Genomic DNA, 23512 nt, shown 5'->3' on the forward strand with positions numbered 1-23512 from the left:
TACTTTTGCATGTGACTTCATCTTATGTGTGGATTATTATTATTAAATATTTAAATTTTATTTTAAAACCATTACATGATTAATGGTTAAAATGTGTCCCTGTATAAAAAAAATTAAAAATCCAAAGTTATTTGAGTCCCCCCAGCGTCCAAGTGGGCCCATATATCACATGTAACCTACTTGCGCAAAGCAATGAGACTCACGATGTGCATGGGATCCATAACATAAAATTTATTTTTTCTTTTTTTACTCACACTGAACATTCTAAGAACATATATCAAACACTTTCAAGGACGTCATTCAAAATTCAAGCATATTTCACACCTTTAAAATATAGGTGACATTGCATTTTCCAAACTTTGCAAAATGTGTAAGAAACCTAAATCTTTGATTATCTGGGCCAGATTTTTAACCACTAAACTCCTACCACATAACATTAACATAAACTCTGGAGCAAAGTCAAAGTGGCAGATATAGAGTATATATTAGTTAACATGGTCAAACATTTCAGGATGGAACTTTTGATAGTTTCATATGAATTTTTTTTTTTTTTTTTCAAATGGCATACACTAATACCATCATTTTACATAAGCAGAGTAACCATTTTGTAACAGTCACAATACTCCCAACAGTTATATCACCACATTACAGTACTTTACAAGATGTACTCCATTGAGACACAGGTGATAAAAGTCAGATATTTTCTGAGGCAGATATGTATTTGAGCAGGAAGCATTTGATTTCTGAGATGTGCATGGTCTCTCTGATGGTGGTATCTCTGTTACGGACCAGCAGAAGGCCACTTTTTAGAGTACTCTCACTGACCATCACTGTGAAGAGGACACCCATTTCATCATACCTGCAGCATAAAGAAAACTTTCTCTCAACATTAATTTCATCATGAAAACTTTACTCAAAAAATGACTCCGTATTGTATAGAAAATATGAATAGAGTCAGTTACTTTGTGTGTAAATTCTCCAGAGATAATGACATTGTGTCCAAGTATCCAGGCCATGTGGAAATTCCAACTTCAAGAAACTCTTGGAGCAAACCCTCACAAACCTTTAGAGAGACATTTGTCTTAGGGTCAGTCCATATTAAGTGGTCCACAAATTTGTAAAGTAGGTTGCGTGACCATTTTTAATTTACCTTTTTTTTTTTTTTTTTTTTTTTTTAACGTACATGTATTGGTATTACAAAATCACCAGATTAGAGATTACAGATTGTGCACACTTGTTTCTTAGACTTCTTTAGACTAAAAGTTTGAGATTAGAATTTTAATCCAAAAGTAAATGGTCAATACTGTTAAAAGTTCCAGTTTTTGGGTCAATTCAAAATGGAGAGGGTTTGAGTCTCTCATAGTTTAAGATTCGTATAAATAATAAAAAAAAAAAGTTTAAATTTGTTTCAGTTCACAAAGATTATAGGTGCTACAATGCACATTATATTTACCTAAGTACCATGCCTGGTAACGCAATCAATTCACTGGCCAGTTTTGCAGGTTATGTTTCATTATGTTTTCGCAAAGTGAGTGTAAAGACAGTCAAATAAATAAAATTAGAATACATCTGTCAGGGGTGCCCAACTACTACTACAACTGTGTGGCTGGAATAAAGTCTATGCTTCAGAATTGTTACAATATAGATCACTCTTTCACTAGATCATCATTTGCACTTATTTTTCAAAAACTTTCAAACTCGTTGATGACACTTCATTAAACTTTTGCCTGTATACTGGTGATAAGATTCACTGTTTTGACTGCCACCTTGAACTTGCAAATGCAAGTAGAGAATGACACGTCCAGTGTGTGACTGTCCTAGTTGCTATGTGGTGCTTTTTATCTGGAGTGTGAATGGAGCCCTAACAGACGAGGCCACTGGAATGAGAACAGGTTGTCTTTGGCTTTGGCTTCAACACAATGAATTCAGTATGCTCACTTTTGTGAGGAAATGGCTGATCACTTTATGAAATGACAGACTATAAATAAATCTTCAATGTGTTTACCAACACTCTTTACGTTTAGAGTGAGCTACATTTGAAAATGACAATGAAGTAACAGAATAAAAAACAATGATTGATAATAAGATTCAATAACAAATATATTTCGATACAAGCTGTGACTTTGATAATCTATATTTATTATCTAAATATCTACATTTATTTCTGATATTTTTTGTTTTGGATGGTCAAAGTTTGAATTACTATCAATGTTAGAATGACTGTGCTGCTTAATTTTTGTGGAAATCATGATATACGGGTGCTGGTCATAATTAGAATATCATCAAAAAGTTGATTTATTTCACTAATTCCATTCAAAAAGTGAAACTTGTATATTATATTCATTCATTACACACAGATATATTTCAAATGTTTATTTCTTTTAATTTTGATGATTATAACTTACAACTAAGGAAAATCCTAAATTCAGTATCTCAGAAAATTAGAATATTACTTAAGACCAATACAAAGAAAGGATTTTTAGAAATCTTGGCCAACTGAAAAGTATGAACATGAAAAGTATGAGCATGTACAGCACTCAATACTTAGTTGGGGCTCCTTTTGCCTGAATTACTGCAGCAGTGTGGCGTGGCATGGAATCGATCAGTCTGTGGCACTGCTCAGGTGTTATGAGAGGCCAGGTTGCTCTGATAGTGGCCTTCAGCTCTTCTGCATTGTTGGGTCTGGCATATCGCATTTTCCTCTTCACAATACCCCATAGATTTTCTATGGGGTTAAGGTCAAGCGAGTTTGCTGGCCAATTAAGAACAGGGATACCATGGTCCTTAAACCAGGTACTGGAAGCTTTGGCACTGTGTGCAGGTGCCAAGTCCTGTTGGAAAATGAAATCTGCATCTCCATAAAGTTGGTCAGCAGCAGGAAGCATGAAGTGCTCTAAAACTTTCTGGTATACGGCTGCGTTGACCTTGGACCTCAGAAAACACAGTGGACCAACACCAGCAGATGACATGGCACCCCAAACCATCACTGACTGTGGAAACTTTACATTGGACCTCAAGCAACGTGGATTGTGTGCCTCTCCTCTCTTCCTCCAGACTCTGGGACCCTGATTTCCAAAGGAAATGCAAACTTTACTTTCATCAGAGAACATAACTTTGGACCACTCAGTAGCAGTCCAGTCCTTTTTGTCTTTAGCCCAGGTGAGACGCTTCTGACGCTGTCTGTTGTTCAAGAGTGGCTTGACACAAGGAATGCGACAACGGAAACCCATGTCTTGCATACATCTGTGCGTAGTGGTTCTTGAAGCACTGACTCCAGCTGCAGTCCACTCTTTGTGAATCTCCCCCACAATTTTGAATGGGTTTTGTTTTACAATCCTCTCCAGGGTGTACACTTTTTTCTACCACAACTTTTCCTTCCCTTCGCCTCTCTATTAATGTGCTCGGACACAGAGCTCTGTGAACAGCCAGCCTCTTTTGCAATGACCTTTTGTATCTTGCCCTCCTTGTGCAAGGTGTCAATGATCGTCTTTTGGACAACTGTCAAGTCAGCAGTCTTCCCCATGATTGTGTATCCTACAGAACTAAACTGAGAGACCATTTAAAGGCATTTGCAGGTGTTTTGAGTTAATTAGCTGATTAGAGTGTGGCACCAGGTGTCTTCAATATTGAACCTTTTCACAATATTCTAATTTTCTGAGATACTGAATTTGGGATTTTCCTTAGTTGTCAGTTATAATCATCAAAATGAAAAGAAATAAACATTTGAAATATATCAGTCTGTGTGTAATGAATGAATATAATACACAAGTTTCACTTTTTGAATTAGTGAAATAAATCAACTTTTTGATGATATTCTAATTATATGACCAGCACCTGTATTTTTCTGGATTCTTGACTAGAATGATAAATGGGGGGAAAAATATTTTTTTTAACAATGTAAAAGTCTTTACTCTCACTTTTTAGCGATTATTGCATCCTTGCTGAAAAGTATTAATTTCTTTCAAAAACAAAATAAAGGTAAACAAGACTGATCCTGAGCTTTTCAACTGTAGTTTTTAAAGAGACAGTAATAATTATAAATATAGTTATATGTTTATCCCTCTGTACCTGTCTAAGCTCTGTATTAGAGCCTCGTCCCATATCCAAAGCCACTTTCACTGGAGTTAAACTGGGATGAAGCTTTAAAACCTGAACAACGCAAAGAAACCCTGGTCAGATTCTCTGACTTTTTTACATTAACAATAACACATTAAGCATATTTTTTTTAAAAAAAATAAAAAATAAAAAAAATAAAAAATAGGGAAACTGTAAGCTTACTCACCGTCCTCTGATGAAGCTTCTGTTTGCTGTCGTTTTTTTTCAGAAGTTGAAATGAGTTAAATAGATAAGCCAGCATTCCAAGATCCATATTTGCACTGACAGAGATGACATGAGGAACTACAGACTTTCTTCCATCTCTGCACTGAAATTTACATCTACATGAAATTTACCCTTGTGCATAAAATATAGTTTTGAACAAAGTTAATTTGACAAACTAAACTACACAAACATTATCTAAGTTTGCTTTGCTCTTACCTGTAGTTTGGTGCAAGTTCCTTGGTGAGACTTTAGCAGTTGTGTATCCCCCAGGCTCCACAGTGTCTCCAGGGTCTCTGAGCCCCAGGGGAACTTATAAAGGACTTTAACACCATGAGATGTCCCCTCTTTCAGTTCCTCATCCACCACATTGCACATGCTGAAGTCAGACGGGCCTAAAGCAAACTGCAGTAGGTGTTCAAGAAATTCTATCTCTACACTACACCAATGTTCCTTAAAAATATTTCATATACTTGTAGGGGCTGACCAATATGGTTTTTCATGGCATGGTCAATATGGAGTCACAAAGAAAAGATAATATATAACACAGAGCACAACATTACTGCAATGAAATTATTATTATTATTATTATTATTATTACATATTTAATAAAATATAATAAAAAATAATAATTTTAACTTAAAAATAAAAAATAAAAACACATGATTTATACTTTAGTTGCACTGTAATCCTACTATAGCATTTTTTTCCACAAATAAAGAAATTGTTTAAAACATATGAATAAAAAAAAATAAAAAGTCTGTAACCAACAGTGCACTCTGCCAGGTGGTATGTCTGTGCACACAGAGAATTGTAGTTAAATCCTAAAATGGCCAAGGCAATATTAGTGATGGCTTCTAGAACTACTTAAAAAAAAAAAAAAAATCAATCAAGTGATCTCGTTTATCTGGGGGAATTAACTCTGCAGTGTCTCGAAAGTGCCTGCAGTATTAAAATAAATAAATAAATAAATAAATAAATAAATAAAAAAAAATCACATATTCAACTACCTGAAAACCGGGGAGATTTCCTAGTTTAGTAGTCAAAATGTCACTGAAATCTCTTTTTGTTATCTATGAAAAAAAAAAAAAAAAAAAAACGACAATACATTTTTCTTTGTTGTTTTTTTTTTTATTCTTGTTGGTATCATATAGCCTACTATTTAGGGCTGTCAATTTAAATTCATTAAAGGGTTAGTTCACCCAAAAATGAAATTTCTGTCATTAATTACTCATCCTCATGTCGTTTCACACCCCTAAGACCTTCATTCATCTTCAGAACACAAATTAAGAGATATTTTGATGAAATCCGAGAGATATTTTTTATCCTCTAATGAAAGCAATGAAATTACCACATTCAATGTCCAGAAAAGTAGTAAAAACATTGTTAAAAGTCAACATGACTACAGTGGTTCAACCTTAATGTTATGAGGCTACGAGAATATTTTTTGTGTGCAAAAACAAAACAAAAATATCAACTTTATTCAACAAATTTGTCTCTCCCGTCAAGAGAGACAAGCTGTTTACGTTTACGCTGTTTACAGAGCTTCTTTGTTTGCGTCCAAATGCCGGCTCAGTATTAGCTGGCTCCTGCGTCAGCATCAAACACATCCTGGTCATGTGAGGAGCATGACGCATGCGTGTGATGCTGACACAGGAGCCAGCCAATACTGAGCCACCGTTCAGATGTAAACATAGCCCCCTCTGTTGGTGAAAAAAAAAACAAAAAAAAACAAACAAAGTATACAGTTTTACAGGTATGCTAGGGTACAGTGTCATTACACAAATTTCATCATCAGCATAGTACTGTACTGGGGCCCTATATGGTTTAAATCACATAGATATGGGGATCCCAATGCGACTCAATGTCCAAATTGTTGAATTTTCAATGGTCAAAAACCAAATGTGGGTAAATTTGCTGATGCTTATTGTGTTTAAAGAGGAATGTCTGAAGAGCAAATAATACTGAAACTAGAAATGTATCCTGTTTCCCTTAATCAAAATATCTGCATACAACATACTTCTCTGAGTGCCAAAAAATATTTTTCAAAAGTTTACATGTCTGTAACTCAGGAAGTGTTAAAGATATCTGATTAAAATACAGATTCTAATAAATAGACTTTTGAGAGCAAGTTAATGCGCCTCAACTTGACCAGTGGATTTTTGGCACTCAGAGAGGAATGTTTGTATGCGATTGTTTTGATAGAGGGAAACAAGATACATTTCTAGTTTCAACATTATTTATTCTTCAGACATTACCCTGTAAATGCAATAACTATTAGCTGTGTGAAAAGTGAACCACATTTAGGGTTTTGACCACTGAAAATGGGTAAAATTCAACAAATTGAATATGGAGCCGCACTGAGATCCCGATATCTATGGGATTGAACCTTGAAAATGAGGATTTCAAAAGAAGAGTTAGCTAAGAACCAGAATCTAAATTCATATTGAAATATCTTTAATACTTTTGAAGTGACAGGCATGACTTGCCCGAGTTAAGAGTCCGACAGCTTGTCAGAATTCTCAGCCCGAGCTCGACTGGAGCCAGTGTTTTTCTTTTTTTTTTAATCCTCCCCATAATGTAGCCTTTGATGCAGCCATTAAAATAGTTCAGTTTTGTTTTTAAATGGAAAATTAGTTGTAATTCTTTTTGTTCCTTTAAGTTAATTTAGAAAAAATGTTTAGAACAGTACTTTGTTGTTAAATTCAAGTTTGTTTCTTAAAATGATGACCGCAGCGGCCGAGTGAGTTAACCATGTTTGATCGATGTAGACTAAAATCAACACTTGACTTGTCTACAATAAAATCTATAGATATAAAACACTAATAAGCATGTCACAATGTTAGTTTAAACGTTTATTAGCACTACCACAGTAAAAAGCCATTTTTGACAAGCTGAGGAGAGCTGCTCTGCTGCTTACAAAATGTAGGGCTGCATGATAATGGTTAAACTGTTAATCACGATTATTATATCAAAAAGGGTAATGTAGTTATGGCCATTTTGCACGTTATTTACCAACCTACACTTCACCCAAAAGGCCTGTAGGTGGCACACCGACTTCATTTAACCAACTATGATAACTTCATTAGATGGTAAATCAATACAAAACATATGGTTTTGGTTAGCGCTTTGTAATCTGTGTTCACATTAGATTTTAAAAGTAACACAATTCGTTTGCAAATGAAACAAACCACAGATTTATATTGCCCTGCAAATTTGTAAAGCAAAGAATGATGCTTTTTGATATTTAAATGTCCTTGGCTAGGGACATTCTAAAATGCTTAACGTGAAAAACGCTTAACGTGGCTTAAATGTGCTGAGTATTTACTTAAGTATTTTTCTGTATAGTATGCTTTATCAGTATAGTGTTTACTAAGTTTGGTCTTTTAATGTCACTGTCTTAGTACATTAAGCCATGATAAGCATTTTCTTTATGGGAGGAAAATGTTTCATCAAACATGTTGCGTTCATATCCTGGGCTCGTCTGCTTTTCTGTACATAATATGCTTTATTAGTATGGTGTTCACTAAGTTTGGTTTGTTAATAACACTGTTTTAGTCAATTAAGCCACGTTAAGCTTTTTCATGTTAAGCGTTTTAGAACGTCCCAGAGGCAATATATGATCAACTGATTAACATTATGAAAACTGGTAAAACCTTTAGGAACTTCAAAAGATAAAACTGCGAGACTCCTAATATTATTTCCAATAATTCCAAATTATGTTCATTTTCCCAATTGAACTGTCATTGCAAAAGAGCATTCTGCAAACAGTAAAGTGGAGATCCATGTTGCATTTGTTGAAATTCATCGCTGAAGGTTTGATCATGGCAGATTTAGTCACACAAATAGTACAAGTGGTATGCGAAGAAACAAAGACTGGCTGTATGACACTTTCATTGAAGCAGAATTTCGCTGTGAAGATCGCTAAACTACAAAGCACATGTTTGTTTTCAGATCATCAGCACTTCTTCCGCATTTAGAGGGAGCATGTGCATCTGGCAACCACAAGCATATCCCAAAGAAAAAACACGTTTTCAGGATAAATAATGAGCGGGCCAATATTGTGACGATTACTTGTAATCAATCGAGAGAAGCAGATATTGTTATTGCGATTAAAATATGATTAATTGTGCAGCCCTAACAAAACGGGCTATACATCCAAAAAAAAAAAAAAAAAAAAAAAAAAAACACATGTAGGTTGTCTTACATAGCTATGCATCAAAAAAAAAAAAAAAACGAGGCTTCACCACAGAACATGGCCATTATTATTTTCAAATGAAAAAAATGAAACATGCTACAGCCAGAACACCACTCATTGAGAGAGAGAATTGTGGCGAAAATAAAGCACAGCATCCGCATTGGAAAGTTTTAATTAGGGATGTTCATAATTGACCCTTCACCTGGAGTTTGATTGACAAGAGATCTAACCAATCAGAACGCCGCATCCACCATTTTGTCCGACAAAGCAGCCAGTAGTTAGAAGATTAACCTCGGTGGAGTTAAACTTGAAAAATTGTGTATACTGACGTATTTCCACATTTGAAACAACATTCTTTCTCATGTTCATTCATGTTTATTTGATGTTATAAATGGACTAGTAGGAAGAGATGATCGATTTACGAGCCTCTTGAGCTGAGGCACTACAGCAATCTGTCACGACTATGGTCACGACACATTAAAGAGCCACAAAACGTTTTTTATTGTTTGAATTTCTTTAATAACTACACAGTTTGAAAGCTGGGACTTTGTTTAATATTATAAGTAACCTGCTTTGTCTTGTCTGTCTACATGTTGTCAGTGTCCTCTTTGCTTTCACTGCGTGTGGTGTGACAGCGCCACGGCTTGTCGGACAAAGCAACAGTAACTAAGGGGGGCGGGTCTTTGCGAAGGGTCAATTGACTGGTTAACTGTTAACCAAGAATTTTGACCAATTAATACTATCGGTTAGACGTAGGGCTGAGCGATATGGTTGAAAACTGTATCACGATATCAGTGTTTCATATCGGTCGATATTGATAATTATTGATTTTTTTATGACCCATTTAAAATAAGGACCAGGAGAAAAATATATTACATTTAAACATTTTCATTTTAAACTTAACCTTCCTCTGATCATAATCCTCTCAGTTAAGACAGAAATGTCAACAACCATGGAAAACTCAAATAATTAAAATGAAAACATAAGTCTAAAGTAGGGCGACCACCCGTCCCGCATTTTATGTTTGTCTGTTTTTTTTTTTTTTCATCCCTGAAATTACAATACCACAATAAGAAATATAAGTCAGTTAACACAACTACACCAGCAAGGATTTCATCTCACATACTGGATAAGAACCTCAAGAGCTGCTCAAAGCTGCCCAAATCGATGATTTAAAGCATCCATCCTGATGTTAAATATTTCCAACGAACGGCGGCGATCAAGTGCCACACATGGAAATGGTCAAGCACCTACAGAAAAACGAGATATTCTCCATTTGTTTCAACCAATACAAAATTGCAAAATTCAGACACGACTTTCTTCTCACGTCAATATTTCATCTAATGCAGGTTCTATGGCGTTATTATGTTGAAAAATGTCGAGAGCACATCAAATGCGCGAGCAATCTCTCCACTCACAGGCGGATTCCCTTGCACAAAACTGGACGCGCGCGCGCTCTCGCTCAGATATCACATCTGCGCGCTCAAACTTTTGTCCTCCTGCATGTGCAGCCGTGAATCTAGAATTGTATTCTCTCCAGGATTTAATGTTGCCATAAGCGCAACATTATAGTGTGGGCACCCACCGGCAGAAACATTAATCGGCGCATATGCCAAGTTTGCCAACAAATGTAAATCAATATTTACATACCGTAATAGTTGTAAATGTATCTGTCTCATGTCCCACAAAATCACATCTACTGTCCTGCAACAGATCAATAGTAGGTGGTCACCCTAGTCTAAAGTCACAATGAACACTTTTCCTTTTTTATTTACAATTTCCTCGCTCGCTGCAGCACTCATTTTCTGCTTATCAGTCGCCGGTTACTGAAGAGGAATCCAGCAGACCAGCACAAGACAACGAAATGGCGCAACCAAAATTGATACTGTTACATGATTGGCTGTTAGCGTGTCACTCCCTAAGTTGCTAGGTTACCAGAGAGCGAGTGCCTTTGTTAATGCAACCAAACTTGCTTCGCAACCTCTGTTTTCTTCCGACGAAGAATAAAAAAAAATATCGAACGTTTTATCGAACACATTTTTTATTGATATCGATCACGTGTCTATCGCGATACATATCGTTATCGTTTTATCGCCCAGCCCTAGTTAGACGGTTTAAAAAGTAAACAAACTATAAACACAGAGGGTACGCATTGACGTCACTTTCCCGCCAGAACACGCCCCCTCAGCCGGACTGAGTGGCAAAAGAGCCTGCTGCATGGTTGGATTTAATAGGGGAAACTGCGAAAGCACAAGTAAAACAAACAATTAAACTAAAGGTTGGACTCAGTAGTGTTTTTGTTACAACTTACCAAAGATCCAGTAATCCATGGATACTGACATGCAGCCAGGAATCGTGTTTCCAGACATTTATATGTGCTTGATTTTGATGCATAACTGCAGTCACAACGGCTGACAGTGAAGTAATGTGCATACCCTCTATAGCTATAGGCAACAAATCCTATAAACTGTAGCAAGACTGAACCATAACGAAAAAAAAAAAAGAACACGTCGTCTACCTCTCCAATTCGGCACAAATCCAACTATTTCCATATATGTGATGTATATGAATGCTAAACTATCATTTATTATGTAAATTACAGGCTTTGTACATCGCTCACGTTCCACCAATACATCCTTCACATGTGCTTTGCAAGTGAGTCGTTGGAACGCCACAGATTACAGACTATATACACAGGCCCGGATTAAGAACATGTATGGCCCTAGGGCTATAGCAAACCCAAGGGCCCCCTTTATAGTAGCCTTGGTACCACAACATTTTCTACCACAAAAATAATTAATATTATACAATAAAATTGTACAATACGAGTATAGTATTCCATTTGAATATTAAGTAGACCTATACAGTGTGTGTGATATATATATATATATATATATATATATATATATATATATATATATATATATATATATATATATATATATATATATATATATATATATATATATGTATGAAGGTGTGTGAGGTCTGAAATTGCACTCTGATGCCGGAAGTGATCTCTCAAAGTGACTGCGTGTAAACGTAACCGTATTAAGGACTCAAATACAGGACTGACAAGTGTGAGTGTGGCCTAATGGAATGACTTAAGGGTGTTGCATATAATTCCTTAAACTGTTAAGTGTTTCATGACAGCAACCCAGGTTTTGCCGTTATAAAATTCCATTGTCATGGACACGTTATGTTAATACAGATCGTGCTAAGTTTTCACAGAAAACAACATAAGATGGATAAGGAAAACAAAAAAGAAAACTAAATATGAAAAAGAAAGACCAAGAAACTCAAATTGATAGTTTACTCAAAATTGAGATTTCTGCCGTCATTCACTCACCCTTATGTCGTTCCAAACCCATTCGACTTTCATTCATCTTTGGATAACAAATAAGATATTTTTAATATTCTATCATTTATGTCCATTCATTGAAAGACATCCATATGAATAAGGCTGTTTTGGAAGCTCGAACGTGAGTGCAAGTGCGACGTTTACACTTTTAATGACCATATAAGATATGTGCTACATATGTAATTTCATCAAGTTCGCGCGAATGAGGCGAATTCGCGTCTTCCGCGCCGCGCTAAACGCCTCATTCGCGCCGCGAGACCTCCAGACGCCTCCTCTTTACATTGACTTAACATTGAAATCATTTGTGCCAGACGCTCTATTCGCGTTTGGTGTGAACACAGCATAAGGGTGATCTTAAGGGGAAATTACACTTAAGGTGCTATATGCAACTGGGCACAGAATCTTAATTAAGATATCTTTAATACTTCGAGTTATAGGCATGCAAACTTTGATCAAAAAACAGAAGTGCTTTTTCCCATTTTTCTCTGCAGCAAAGATTGCTAAAGTCAAAAGATTTTACTAATAGACCCACCAATCTCATTTTTAACCCCCTGTAGTCATTTTTAACCCCCTGTAATCTGCCTCCAAATCTCAGGTGAAAATCAAGTCAAGTCATTATCATTTATATAGCCCTTTTTACAATACAGATTGTTTCAAAGCTGCTTCACAGTGATAATAGGAAAATGAATGAAGGGATTATTTTGGCTTTACAGCAGCTCTAGAGAAGTTATTATCGAGCAAATGTAAGTTTTTGATTTAAACACTTCCGTTGTAAAAATCGTTAATTATTAACTTAGGGGCCGCTTAAAGGGCACCTATTATGCAAAATTCACTTTTACATGGTGTTTGACCATAAATGTGTGTTGGCAGTGTGTGAGCAAAACCACCCTAGAATGAGAAAAATCCACCCAGTGTTTTTTTTACAATCTCAATAATTCATAAGCACTGTCTCAGAACGCCCTGTTCTAAGATTGCTCTCACTGTGACGTAGAATTGCGCTAAGCCCCACCCACGTGGTTTGATTGACAATCTGGTTTTGGCATAGACCCCGACCTCGGTGATCTGTAAACCATCCTCCATTGTTTCAACGACAGCCGGTAATGTCTCCTAAGAAACATAAGTGTTCTGTTGTGGGATGTAATAATGAACATAGTAGTTTTCACTTACTTCCGACATTAGAGCCACTGAAAACGCAGTGGATGGATTTTATTTACGAAGGAAAGGCGCCACTCAAAATTCCAAAATACGTTTATGTTTGCGCGAATCATTTTTTGACTGACTGTTTTGAGAACGAGGGTCAATTCAAAGCAGGTCTTGCTTCAAAGTTAATCCTCAAGTGTGGATCGTTGCCTACTGTTCGCGATCCAACGTCACCTCCAGAAGAAGTAAGTGTATTTAATGTTTTTTGAGCAAATAGTCATTTCAGTCGATGTCAGCCAATTCAATAACAAATGCGTCTAAAGTTGTTGTCGTCGTCGTAGAATGTCTGTGTATATAATTTAAACCTTGTTTGTATAGTGTGTATCCACACGTATATATATATATATATATATATATTTTTAAAGATATTGTATTAAAAACTGTATGTTTTCTGTAAAGACAAGACATCAAAATTGCTATGTTTATACAAACGCCAGCACATCGACACGAAGCTGTAGAACGAGGGATATTGGCGTGCAGCAACAATTACAAATGTAAATAAATTAATACCTGTTCTATCTCCCTGCAGCATATATTTTCTGGTTCTGTAGCCATCCTCTCACATTTGCCACATAAGCACCTGTACGACAAGTAATGTCAACATGACGCAACCGTTCCCTCGCATAAATAATTTCGTTTGTACTTAGCAAACGTTATCACAGTATTTGTGTTTGTAGTTTCAAAAAATTGCGCGAACGTTATCACAGTGTGTGTGTGTGTGTGTGTGTGTGTGTTGCACATCCATAATTGCAAAGGGGACGCGATTAAAACTCTATAAGTACATAAATGTATCAAATAACCATTCAGAGACGTCCTGCTCCATTCTCAATTGTGTTTCTTCTGCCGGAGTCTCTTCATCATCTGGGTCTGATTCCGGTTCAAACATGTACGGCTGAATGCCATACAAAACAGCGGGTCTCTCACTCTCAGCCATTCTGCTTTTACCGACTGTTTATTGCCATAGGTATGCAAGTTACGCCCTCATCCAAAGGCAGGGCGGGGATATGCAGCTCATTTATATTTAAGGTGGTACACACCAAAACAGCTCTTTTTAAAACAGGCCCCAAAAATGACATTTTCAAATGGTTATAATAAAGTAACTGTGCTGAAACTTCACAAATACATTCTGGGGACACCCAAGACCAATATTACATCTTGTAAAAAGGGGCATAATAGGTGCCCTTTAAATTACACCTTTTTAATTGAAAATAGAAGACTTTTAATGCGTTCTTGCCATTCATTTACTTTAGTCTACAGGTATGCGCATTTGAACAGTGGTGTATAAAGTACTCGAAAACCATACTTGAGTAAAAGTAGAGATATCTTACCAGAAAATGACTTTGGTAGATGTTAAAGTCACTGTTTAGAATGTTACTTGAGTAAAAGTTTCAAAGTATGTGATATTTTTTGTACTTAAGTATTGAAAGTAAAAGTACAAGTAAATGTAAAATACAAAAGGAGCAAAATTGTTCTATACACAGTTTGAGCAGCAAGATTGTGTTCAGTTTTAACTCTTACATTTTGTTTCTTTGAATTAAAATATGTTTTTTTATTAAATGTTTATTGTAATTTTTAAATATTAAAAAAATACTAATATATTAATTATACATTGATCGTTCATGTTTATTCATAGTGCATTATAACTAATGTAAGAGACAACTTTAAAATGTTAAAATGTAAATGTTGAAATTAAAAATGAACAATACTTTTATCAACCTTATTTAATTTTACAAATGGACTCTTATTGTAAAGTGTTACCATTTCATATAAATCCAAACAGTCATGCTTAAAAATTACCATCTTTACACACAAAGGCATAGCATGGGTCAATTATATGTATAATTTCACACATTATTTGCCTCGATTTAAGAAAACTTGATGATTATCTAGTCAAAATATGTTACAGTGCCGATAAAAAAAAAAAAGAACTGAAATTAAATACATTTCTGATTTATGTTTCTGTCGTTGCATGATGAGAATACAGTTTAAATATCCATTATCCAACTTCGCTGGATAATGAATGCATAGCAGCGAACAAATGGATATAAACTAATGCAAATGAATGGTAACAATCGTGACATTAAACAGTTAGTGCTTTTGTCACATTGTTTTAACCACTTGAGGTACTACTAATTTTAACATCCTCGATGGCAAACATACTACTGTTCTTCACTAATGCAGCATCTAGTCAACAAACTAATTACTTCATAATGATATGAAAACATGCACTGTAGTGTACACTGTATAACATACCATTTTGTAGTCTATGTGTTTAAATCTGTTTTTGAAGTGTCCCGCTCTGTGCAGCGCGCAGCCTCACGTCACGTGTCAAAACAAACTCTCCTAGGCATCAGTGATAGTTTTTATTTCGCATCTAGAGGCCGCTCTCGTAATGTGTAAAGAAAGCGCACTCTTCTCAGCCGCTCCAGCAACAGATGCAACCCGGGAAAATTAAATTAACTGCGGTTGTGCGAGCACTTCTTTGCACGTGCTTGCTTGCAGTCTGTGTTCTTTTGACTTTATTTTGAAGTAAGTAATGAAAATGCTTTGGGAAAATGTATCTGAGTAAAAGTATACATTTTATTTAGGAAATGTGGTGGAGTAAAAGTACAAGTTGAAAAATATAAAAACTCAAGTAAAGTACAGATTCTTCCAAAAAATACTTAGGTACTGTAACAAAGTATTATTACTTCGTTACATTACACCACTGCATTTGAATGTGTATGTATGTGCGCAGACGCATAGTCTAGCACTTTTTTACAAAGTGACATTGCCAAATTACTTCCCCTCATAATAGAGAATTATTAGTCATTTCCGCGGATCCATGCGAACTGGAATCATTTAGATAACGTTTTATCTATACTTAGGGAGAGGAAAGGGAAGGAGGCCTTCACGGGGGATAATTTAGTTGACACTTCATGACTGTGTTGTCATTGTGTCTGGGTGCAGGTCCTTCATCTCATCTGGCAGACTACCATAAGCCTCGGAATAAACAGAGAGAGACTAATATAAGCGTAGACGCCATTCTTCTTATGATGTAGTGAGTACATCAGGTGTTATGGGAAGTATTCCCGGTTCCGGCTGACATAATTTATGCAGCCTAACAATTTACATGATTTGAATTATAGAAGTAGATAATGTGTTATGTGTATGCCAGGTTAAAGAGATGAGTTTTTAGTCTAGATTTAAATCGACAGAGTGTGTCTGCTTCCCGAACAATGCTAGGAAGACTGTTCCAAAGTTTAGGTGCTAAAAAGGAAAAGGATCTACTGCCTGCGGTTGATTTTGATATTCTAGATATTATCAACTGGCCAGAATTTTGAGATCTCAACAGACGTAAAGGACTGTACTTTATCAATTGAGCACATTTAGTGCTCAATTGTCATTTTGACCCCACTCTACAAATTAGTGGATTACTCAGTAAATATACATTCATGACATTTAACATTTTGGCTTTCTTCTTCATTTATGTACTACTTTCACCAGAAAATACATTATCAAAATCAAAATTTTTAGCTAGGGACCTCTGGATGAGTTGACACGGAATGACCCAATAATATTTCGAGTTGCTCAGACCAATTTGCATATGCAGTGCTGTGCACAACTCCAAATAATTGTTAACCACTTAGAGGGGACCCATTATAAAAAAAAAAAAAATTCACTTTTATGAGGTGTTTGAACACAAATGTGTCCACAGTGTGTGTAAATAACCAGCCTATAATGGTAAAAATCCACCCAATACTTTTTTTTTAATAATAGAACGCGCACTTTATTAGTTGTTGTAGTTTACGGATATAAAGTTTACCAGTTTATTAAGCATCCCCGAAAAGGCATAAAAGGCTGTATATATTTGTTTACTGTTAGTTGTAATGAGTGTTTTTGTGTAATTCACAAGGGAGAGACAGTTTATAGATAAAAGACTTTAATGTGCACTTCTTGTACCATTTTATTCAGCTCTTATGGTGATTTTCTGGAGTGAAAACGTTCGCTTCATGTTTTGTGTGATGTACAATAAACTTCATAAAACTCATCAGTAATGATTTGGCCATCATTCAGATGGGGTGGCTTGTACTAGCGTCACCGGAGCTCAGAGCATCAGCTTTTGAAGCTCCGCCCTCTTAGGCCGGGAGCAACAGCTCATTTGCATTTAAAGGGCACACACTAAAATGGCGCGTTTTTGCTCAACCCCAAAAAGTGGCAATTTTAACATGTAATAAACTATCTGTGGGGTATTTTGAGCTAAAACATCACATACACACTCTGGGGACATCAGAGACTTATTTTACATCTCTTAAAAAAGGGCATAATAGGTCCCCTTTAATTAACCAACAGCAGCTTTTATATCTGAGTGGAGAGAGAAGCAAATGAGTCATGCACAGACCACACAGATATATGCAGCTCCGATGGAAGACAAAGACCTAGGTGACATGGGGTGACAGTCCGGTTCACACAGCAGGGGTTTGCAGAGAATGCGGTTGTGAGTCCTGTAATTAAACTATGTGAATTCAACCATATTAATTAGAGATGAATTGGTTGAATGGCCATAAATCAGAATCGGATTGGATCAGTTGCTGATCGTGCAATTGGAGCAAAAAACAGCTGGTTCTGATTAATTAAACTGTGTGTGAATTTAACCACATTAAGTACAGATGCACTGGCTGAATGGCCATAAATCAGAATTGGATTGGATCGGTTGCTAATCGTGTGATTGGAGCAAAAAACAGCTGGTTCTGATTAGTTGGTCGTCCGGTTTTTCGTTTTAATTTGGCCAATCTCTATTCAGGACTTGAGGACAAACTGCATTGCATTCAGATCCAGGCCATATCCAGATGAAATGAAGGACCTGCACCTAGACATGGCGACAATGCAGCCCTGAAGTGTCAACTAAACTATCCCCTGCGAAGGCCTCCTTCCCTTTTCTTTCCATAAGCATAGATAAAACGTTATCAAAATTATTCCAGTTCGCATGGATCCGTGGAAACGACTGATAATTCTGTATTATGCAGGCCAGACAAGTAATTTGGCAATGTCACTTTGTAAAAAAGACTAAGCATCTGTGCACATACACATTTAAATGCGCATACCTATAGACTAAACATGAAAATGAATGGCAAAGAACGGATTAAAAGTCTTCTGTTTTCATTTAAAAAAAATAGTTTTTTTGTCAATAGTTAGTTGTCATTTAAGCAACACCTGAGTTAATAAATAACGATTTTTACAACGGAAGTGATTCAATCAAAAACTTACTTTAGATCGATAATAACTTTTTCCTAGAGCTGCTGTAAAGCCAAAATAATCTGTCCATTAATTTTCCTACTATCACTGTGAAGCTTTGAAACAATCTGTATTGTAAAAAGCGCTATATAAAGAAAGAATAAAAACCTTAATGCTATGAAGCGACGAGAATACTTGCGCAAAAACAAAACAAAAATAATGACTTTATTCAACAATTTCATCTCTCCCCTGTCAGTCTCCTATGCTGTTTATGTTACATAGACTGTGCAGGCTTCCGTGTACTACGTCAGAACAACGGCTCAATATTGGCCAGCTCCTGCGTCAGCGTCACACGCAAACATTGTGCTGCTCACGTGAACAGCATCAGCCAGAGATGTTCACAAGTCTTTCATCTGAAGTCCTAGTCAAGTCTGAAGTCTTTATCACTAGTCTGAGTCAAGTCTGGAGTCTTTTGTCACGAGTCAGAGTAAAGTCTCAAGTCATTTCATGCCAAAAAAAAAAAAAAAAAACCTCATACTCAAAAATCAAGTCAAGTTGTATTATACAGAAAAAAATATGATCTTTCTATCATCTGTTTTGTTTGAAATAAAGGTCCTAAGAAGTAAGGGATAATGTACATCCAGCTTGTTACTTTATAATCCATTACAATATACAAAACAATCGTATTGGCAACAAGACTAGTCATTTTCAGTAAGTGGGCAAGATGACATCAGTCACGGTTGGTTATACAGCGGTTTGTTATACAGCAGCGTTGTTATTGATGACAGTCATCAGAAAATATCAAACCTTGGAATGTTTAAGTCAACAGAAAACTATGCATGCTGATTGTGATACGTTAAAATATGCTTAGTTTTTAAGTAATAAATGGATTAACATCTCTTTCTATCTCTCTCATGGAGTCAAGTCTGAAGTCATTTCAGGTTGATCCTATTAAAATGCGACTCGGGTTCAAGTCACTAACTCGAGTGCCCCTCTATGGCATCGAACAATACTGACGTAGAATACAGAAGCCTGCACTATGTAATGTAAACAGCATATGAGACTGACAGGGGAGAGACGAAATTGTTGAATAAAGTCGTTATTTTTGTTTTTGCTCACAAAAAGTATTCTTGTTGCATAACATTAAGGTTGAAAAACTGTAGTCACGTTAACCATTTCAACAATGTCTTTACTACTTTTCTGGACGTTAAATGTGGGATAAAAAAAAAACCCTCGGATTTCATCAAAAATATCTTAATTTGTGTTCTGGAAATTAACGAAGGTCTTACAGGTTTGGAACAACATGAGGGTGAGTAATTAATGACAGAAATTTCTTTTTTGGGTGAAAAAAGGATTTCTTTTTTGGGTTTCGTCCATAGACAGCAATATATTCAAAACTTTCAAGGTCCAGAAAGGTACTAAAGATATAGTTAAAACTGTCAACAGTGCAGTGCAGTGGTCCAACCTTAATTTTATGAAGCGAGGAAAATATTTTTTGTGAGGAAAATATTTTTTGTGGGCAAAAACAAAACAAAAATAACGACTTTATTCAACAATATCTTCTCTTCTGTGTTATTCTCATATGTTGTTTACGTCCAGCACCTCCATGTTCTATGTCAGAATGACGACTCATTATTGGCCAGCTTTGGCCAATACTGAGCCAGCATTCAGACGTAAACACGGAAGCCTTCACTGTGCTTACCGCGTCACCTGTGTATATGGATAATGACAAGGAAGAGAAGAGATTGTTGAATAAAGTGGTTATTTTCGTTTTGTTTTTGCACACAAAAAGTATTCTCATCCTTCATAAAATTAAAGTTGAACCACTGTAGTCACATCCACTGTTTTAACAATGTCTTTAGTACCTTTCTGGACCTTGAAAGTGTTATATTATATTGCTGTCTATGGACAAGTAATATACATCTCGGATTTAATTCAAAATATCTTAATTTGTGTTCCAAAGACGAATGAAGTTTACTGGTGTGGAACGACATAAGGGTGAGTAATTAATGACAGAATTTTTTGGGTGAACCCTTTAAGTAAAGAGGGACAGTACTTTTATGTCAACCAAATTTGAGAAAAAAAAAATTGAATGGGAAAATGGTGGGTCCCATGGCCAAACCTGTTGAGAACCACTGCTCTAATGCCGAGATCACACTGCACGATTTTAGGCCAGATTTTTACTCGCCGACAGATTTTGTGAAATCGCCTACAAATCCCAGAAATTGGAGGCAAATCGGGACTCGTTCATTAACAATCACGCAGTGTGAATTATCAAAGACGCGATCTGAGAGAATCGACTATGCATCACCAACGCCCATGACATATTTCAGGGTTTCTACAGGTTTCATCAAATCTAATTTAATGCTTTCTTGTGGGCTAACATCTTTAATAATTCCAGTCTCACGCGTAATCCTGCATTATTTCCTTATCACTTTTCTTATGTGTTTGGTTGTGAATCGTAGTTTGTGGACCAGACAGAGTTCTCAGCGATTCTTCCTATAGTAAAGTCATGAAATGTGTAACCCCCTGTCGTCGATCCATCGTGCAATGTGCACACAGCAGCAACTAAAAGCTACCCCAGATAGTTGCGTAGTGTGAAAGGAATACTGATCTGAAAACTTTGACAATCGTGCAGTGTAAATGCAGCATTAGTGTCAGTAACGTTACCCAATCCGCCCATATGTGTGCTGCCATGCTTTTACCTTCCTCCACCACTGCAGTCTTTGATGCGCCCAATAGTCCATCCACTGTGAAGAAGTCCGAGGAGAACAGAACCAGACTAAAGATGATTCCGTTACCTCAAATGAACTAACAGAAGTTAACGAAAATGTTACATTTTCAATCATATGTAAAGGCAAAGCGATTCAAATAATTACTAATTTACATTATTTCGTTACATTATAACACAGCTGATAAAAATAAGATAATCAGGCCTCACTTACCAACCGGATGAATGTCTGAGCTGATTATCGAAATGATGACACAGACCTGTCTCTGCCAGTCCAAAGGGCAATGTCCTATTCACAAGCTGCAAAGCCTGAATATACTGCTGCAAAGCACCTTGAAGGGACAAAAAATCCAGATGACTAAAGCCATCGCATGGACTACGCCAAGTGTGTGACTGCACAGGGTCTCGAATTTAGGGGTATGCGTACTGTATGAATAGTGAAGACTGGTCTGCACTCACCCTGAAATAGACTCGTCCGAAAAGACGCAGTGTCTTTCAAAAGTTTATGAATCTTTTGAGATGCTTCTTCTTTAGTTGAACTGTCTTGGTTAAGGACTTCTTTAAGAGCCCTTAAGTCAACAATCCTGACAGGTTCCTTACATGTTCTACTTAGCACTGAAGTATTTATCCCAAACACATATGCTCTTGAACGTATTGCTGAAGTCCACTGCTCAATAATGTTTTTCTTCAGTTCTGTTCCTAAGGGACCATATGTACATGATCTGCTGTGAAAAGCTTCAGAAGAAATGTAATAACGCTCAGCGCAAAGTTTCATCAAGAGGCTGGTTTCAACAGAACTGTCATCACGAGTAATGCACTTCGATATATTCCGATGATACAAAGGAAACTTTTCTTTTAAAAACTGCAGACGCCTTCTGATGTAGTGAAGGAACATTTTCCAAAAGGGTTAAAGCGTTAGTAGTTGGGAATAATGAATTAAAACAACATATATTCTCCAGATTAAGCGTGAAAGTTTGCTGTCTGCAGCTGTCCAAAATAAAAAAAAGGCTAATAAGACCACAGCTATGACAGGTTTGAAAGAACTATTATAATATATGTAAGTCGTGTTCCGTACGTATGTCGGTATTGCATTAGATGATAAATATTGTTTTCGCGCATCCAAGTCTGCAATAACTCATGCTGCATTCAGTAAGCGCTGTGAAAACCCTTCTTCTTTTATTGTTGGCGGTTGGCAAACCTTATTTTGGTGCGTTGCCGCCATCTACTGAACTGGAGCCTGTAGCGATCGTCAGTGCTTAGAGGAATAATAGTAATACCTAACTAATCATAATGATAGTAAACAGATATATATATATATATATATATATATATATATATATATATATATATATATATATCATTATGATTAGTTAGGTATTACTATTTTTCCTCTAAGCACTGACGACCCCTAAACCTAATCCTATATACATAAAAATACCTAACTAATCATAATGATAGTAAACAAAGATATATATATATATATATATATATATATATATATATATATATATATATATATATATATATATATATATATATTATATATCATTATGATTAGTTAGGTATTTTTATGTATATAGGATTAGGTTAAGGGGTAGGAATAGGGTTACGACAAAATTTTTGGACAGGAATGTTGTTCCAGGATCAACAAAATATGTTGATCCAGGAACATGTCTTACTTGGCAAAATCATGTGACCGACACAGGAGACAGGGGGTCAGGACCCCCGCAGTTTTGATAAGGGCTACTTAGTCAGTATCAAACTATCAAAAAAGCTACAAACTCTATCACATTTTAGCTTTATATTTTCTTTTAAATGAGACCTTTGTTCGTAAATAATCAACTGTTTTGTCAGGCCCAGCGCCAAGAGGGGGCAAAAGGGGGCACTGCCCCCTCAGTTTCAATTCATCCCCCTTCTCCCCCGAAACACGATCGATTTTAATCCTTTAATGCGTACGATCACACCGGTGTGATTAAAACATTCAGTGCATCACTGCTAAATTCAAACCTGCTTTTGCGCTGCTGGCGCTGAGCCAGAGATGGACGCGCTCAGTGCTTTTCATATTTCACAACTATTCAGTGTTTTCAACCACATAATGTTTATTTGTTTATGGTTTCAGACATCTAAACAGACATTAGGCTATATATAAAAAAAGACATAATAGTTTGTTAAATGCAAATTCCATACACTGATATGGAAGCTGCAATAATCCTTTCAATTATAATTTAACAAAGTTTTTTTGTTAATATCAGATACATTGCGTGTGAAACAATAATGTTTACTCTCTTCTCCCATTTCACCAGCCACTTACGTTTAGCCTATGTATTTCGGGAAAAATGGATGAATTTATGTGTTGTCTGTAACAAAGCGGGAAACAGGTTCGAATCCAAATGCAAGCTTTATTGAATGAGAGCGTAGTAGTACAGGCCACGTCAAAACAGGGGCAAACAGGAACAGCAAGGGATAGGCAGAGTCGTGGTCACAGTACAGG

General features: G+C 36.2%; 1 protein-coding gene across 1 annotated transcript; it reads right to left on the reverse strand.

The window, feature by feature from the left end:
- Positions 1-211: 211 nt before the first annotated feature.
- Positions 212-22203, reverse strand: polg2 (polymerase (DNA directed), gamma 2, accessory subunit). The gene is made up of 8 exons (XM_048206001.1): positions 21481-22203; positions 21236-21353; positions 20996-21101; positions 4537-4722; positions 4283-4423; positions 4069-4149; positions 963-1063; positions 212-859 (listed from the first exon to the last, which is right to left on the reverse strand). Exons 1-8 carry the CDS (start codon positions 21914-21916, stop codon positions 694-696), a joined length of 1335 nt encoding a protein of 444 aa, XP_048061958.1. The 5' UTR covers positions 21917-22203; the 3' UTR covers positions 212-693.
- Between the last annotated feature and the right edge of the window lie 1309 nt (positions 22204-23512).

Source organism: Megalobrama amblycephala, linkage group LG10, assembly GCF_018812025.1.
Source record: "Megalobrama amblycephala isolate DHTTF-2021 linkage group LG10, ASM1881202v1, whole genome shotgun sequence".
NCBI classification, from domain to species: domain Eukaryota; kingdom Metazoa; phylum Chordata; class Actinopteri; order Cypriniformes; family Xenocyprididae; genus Megalobrama; species Megalobrama amblycephala.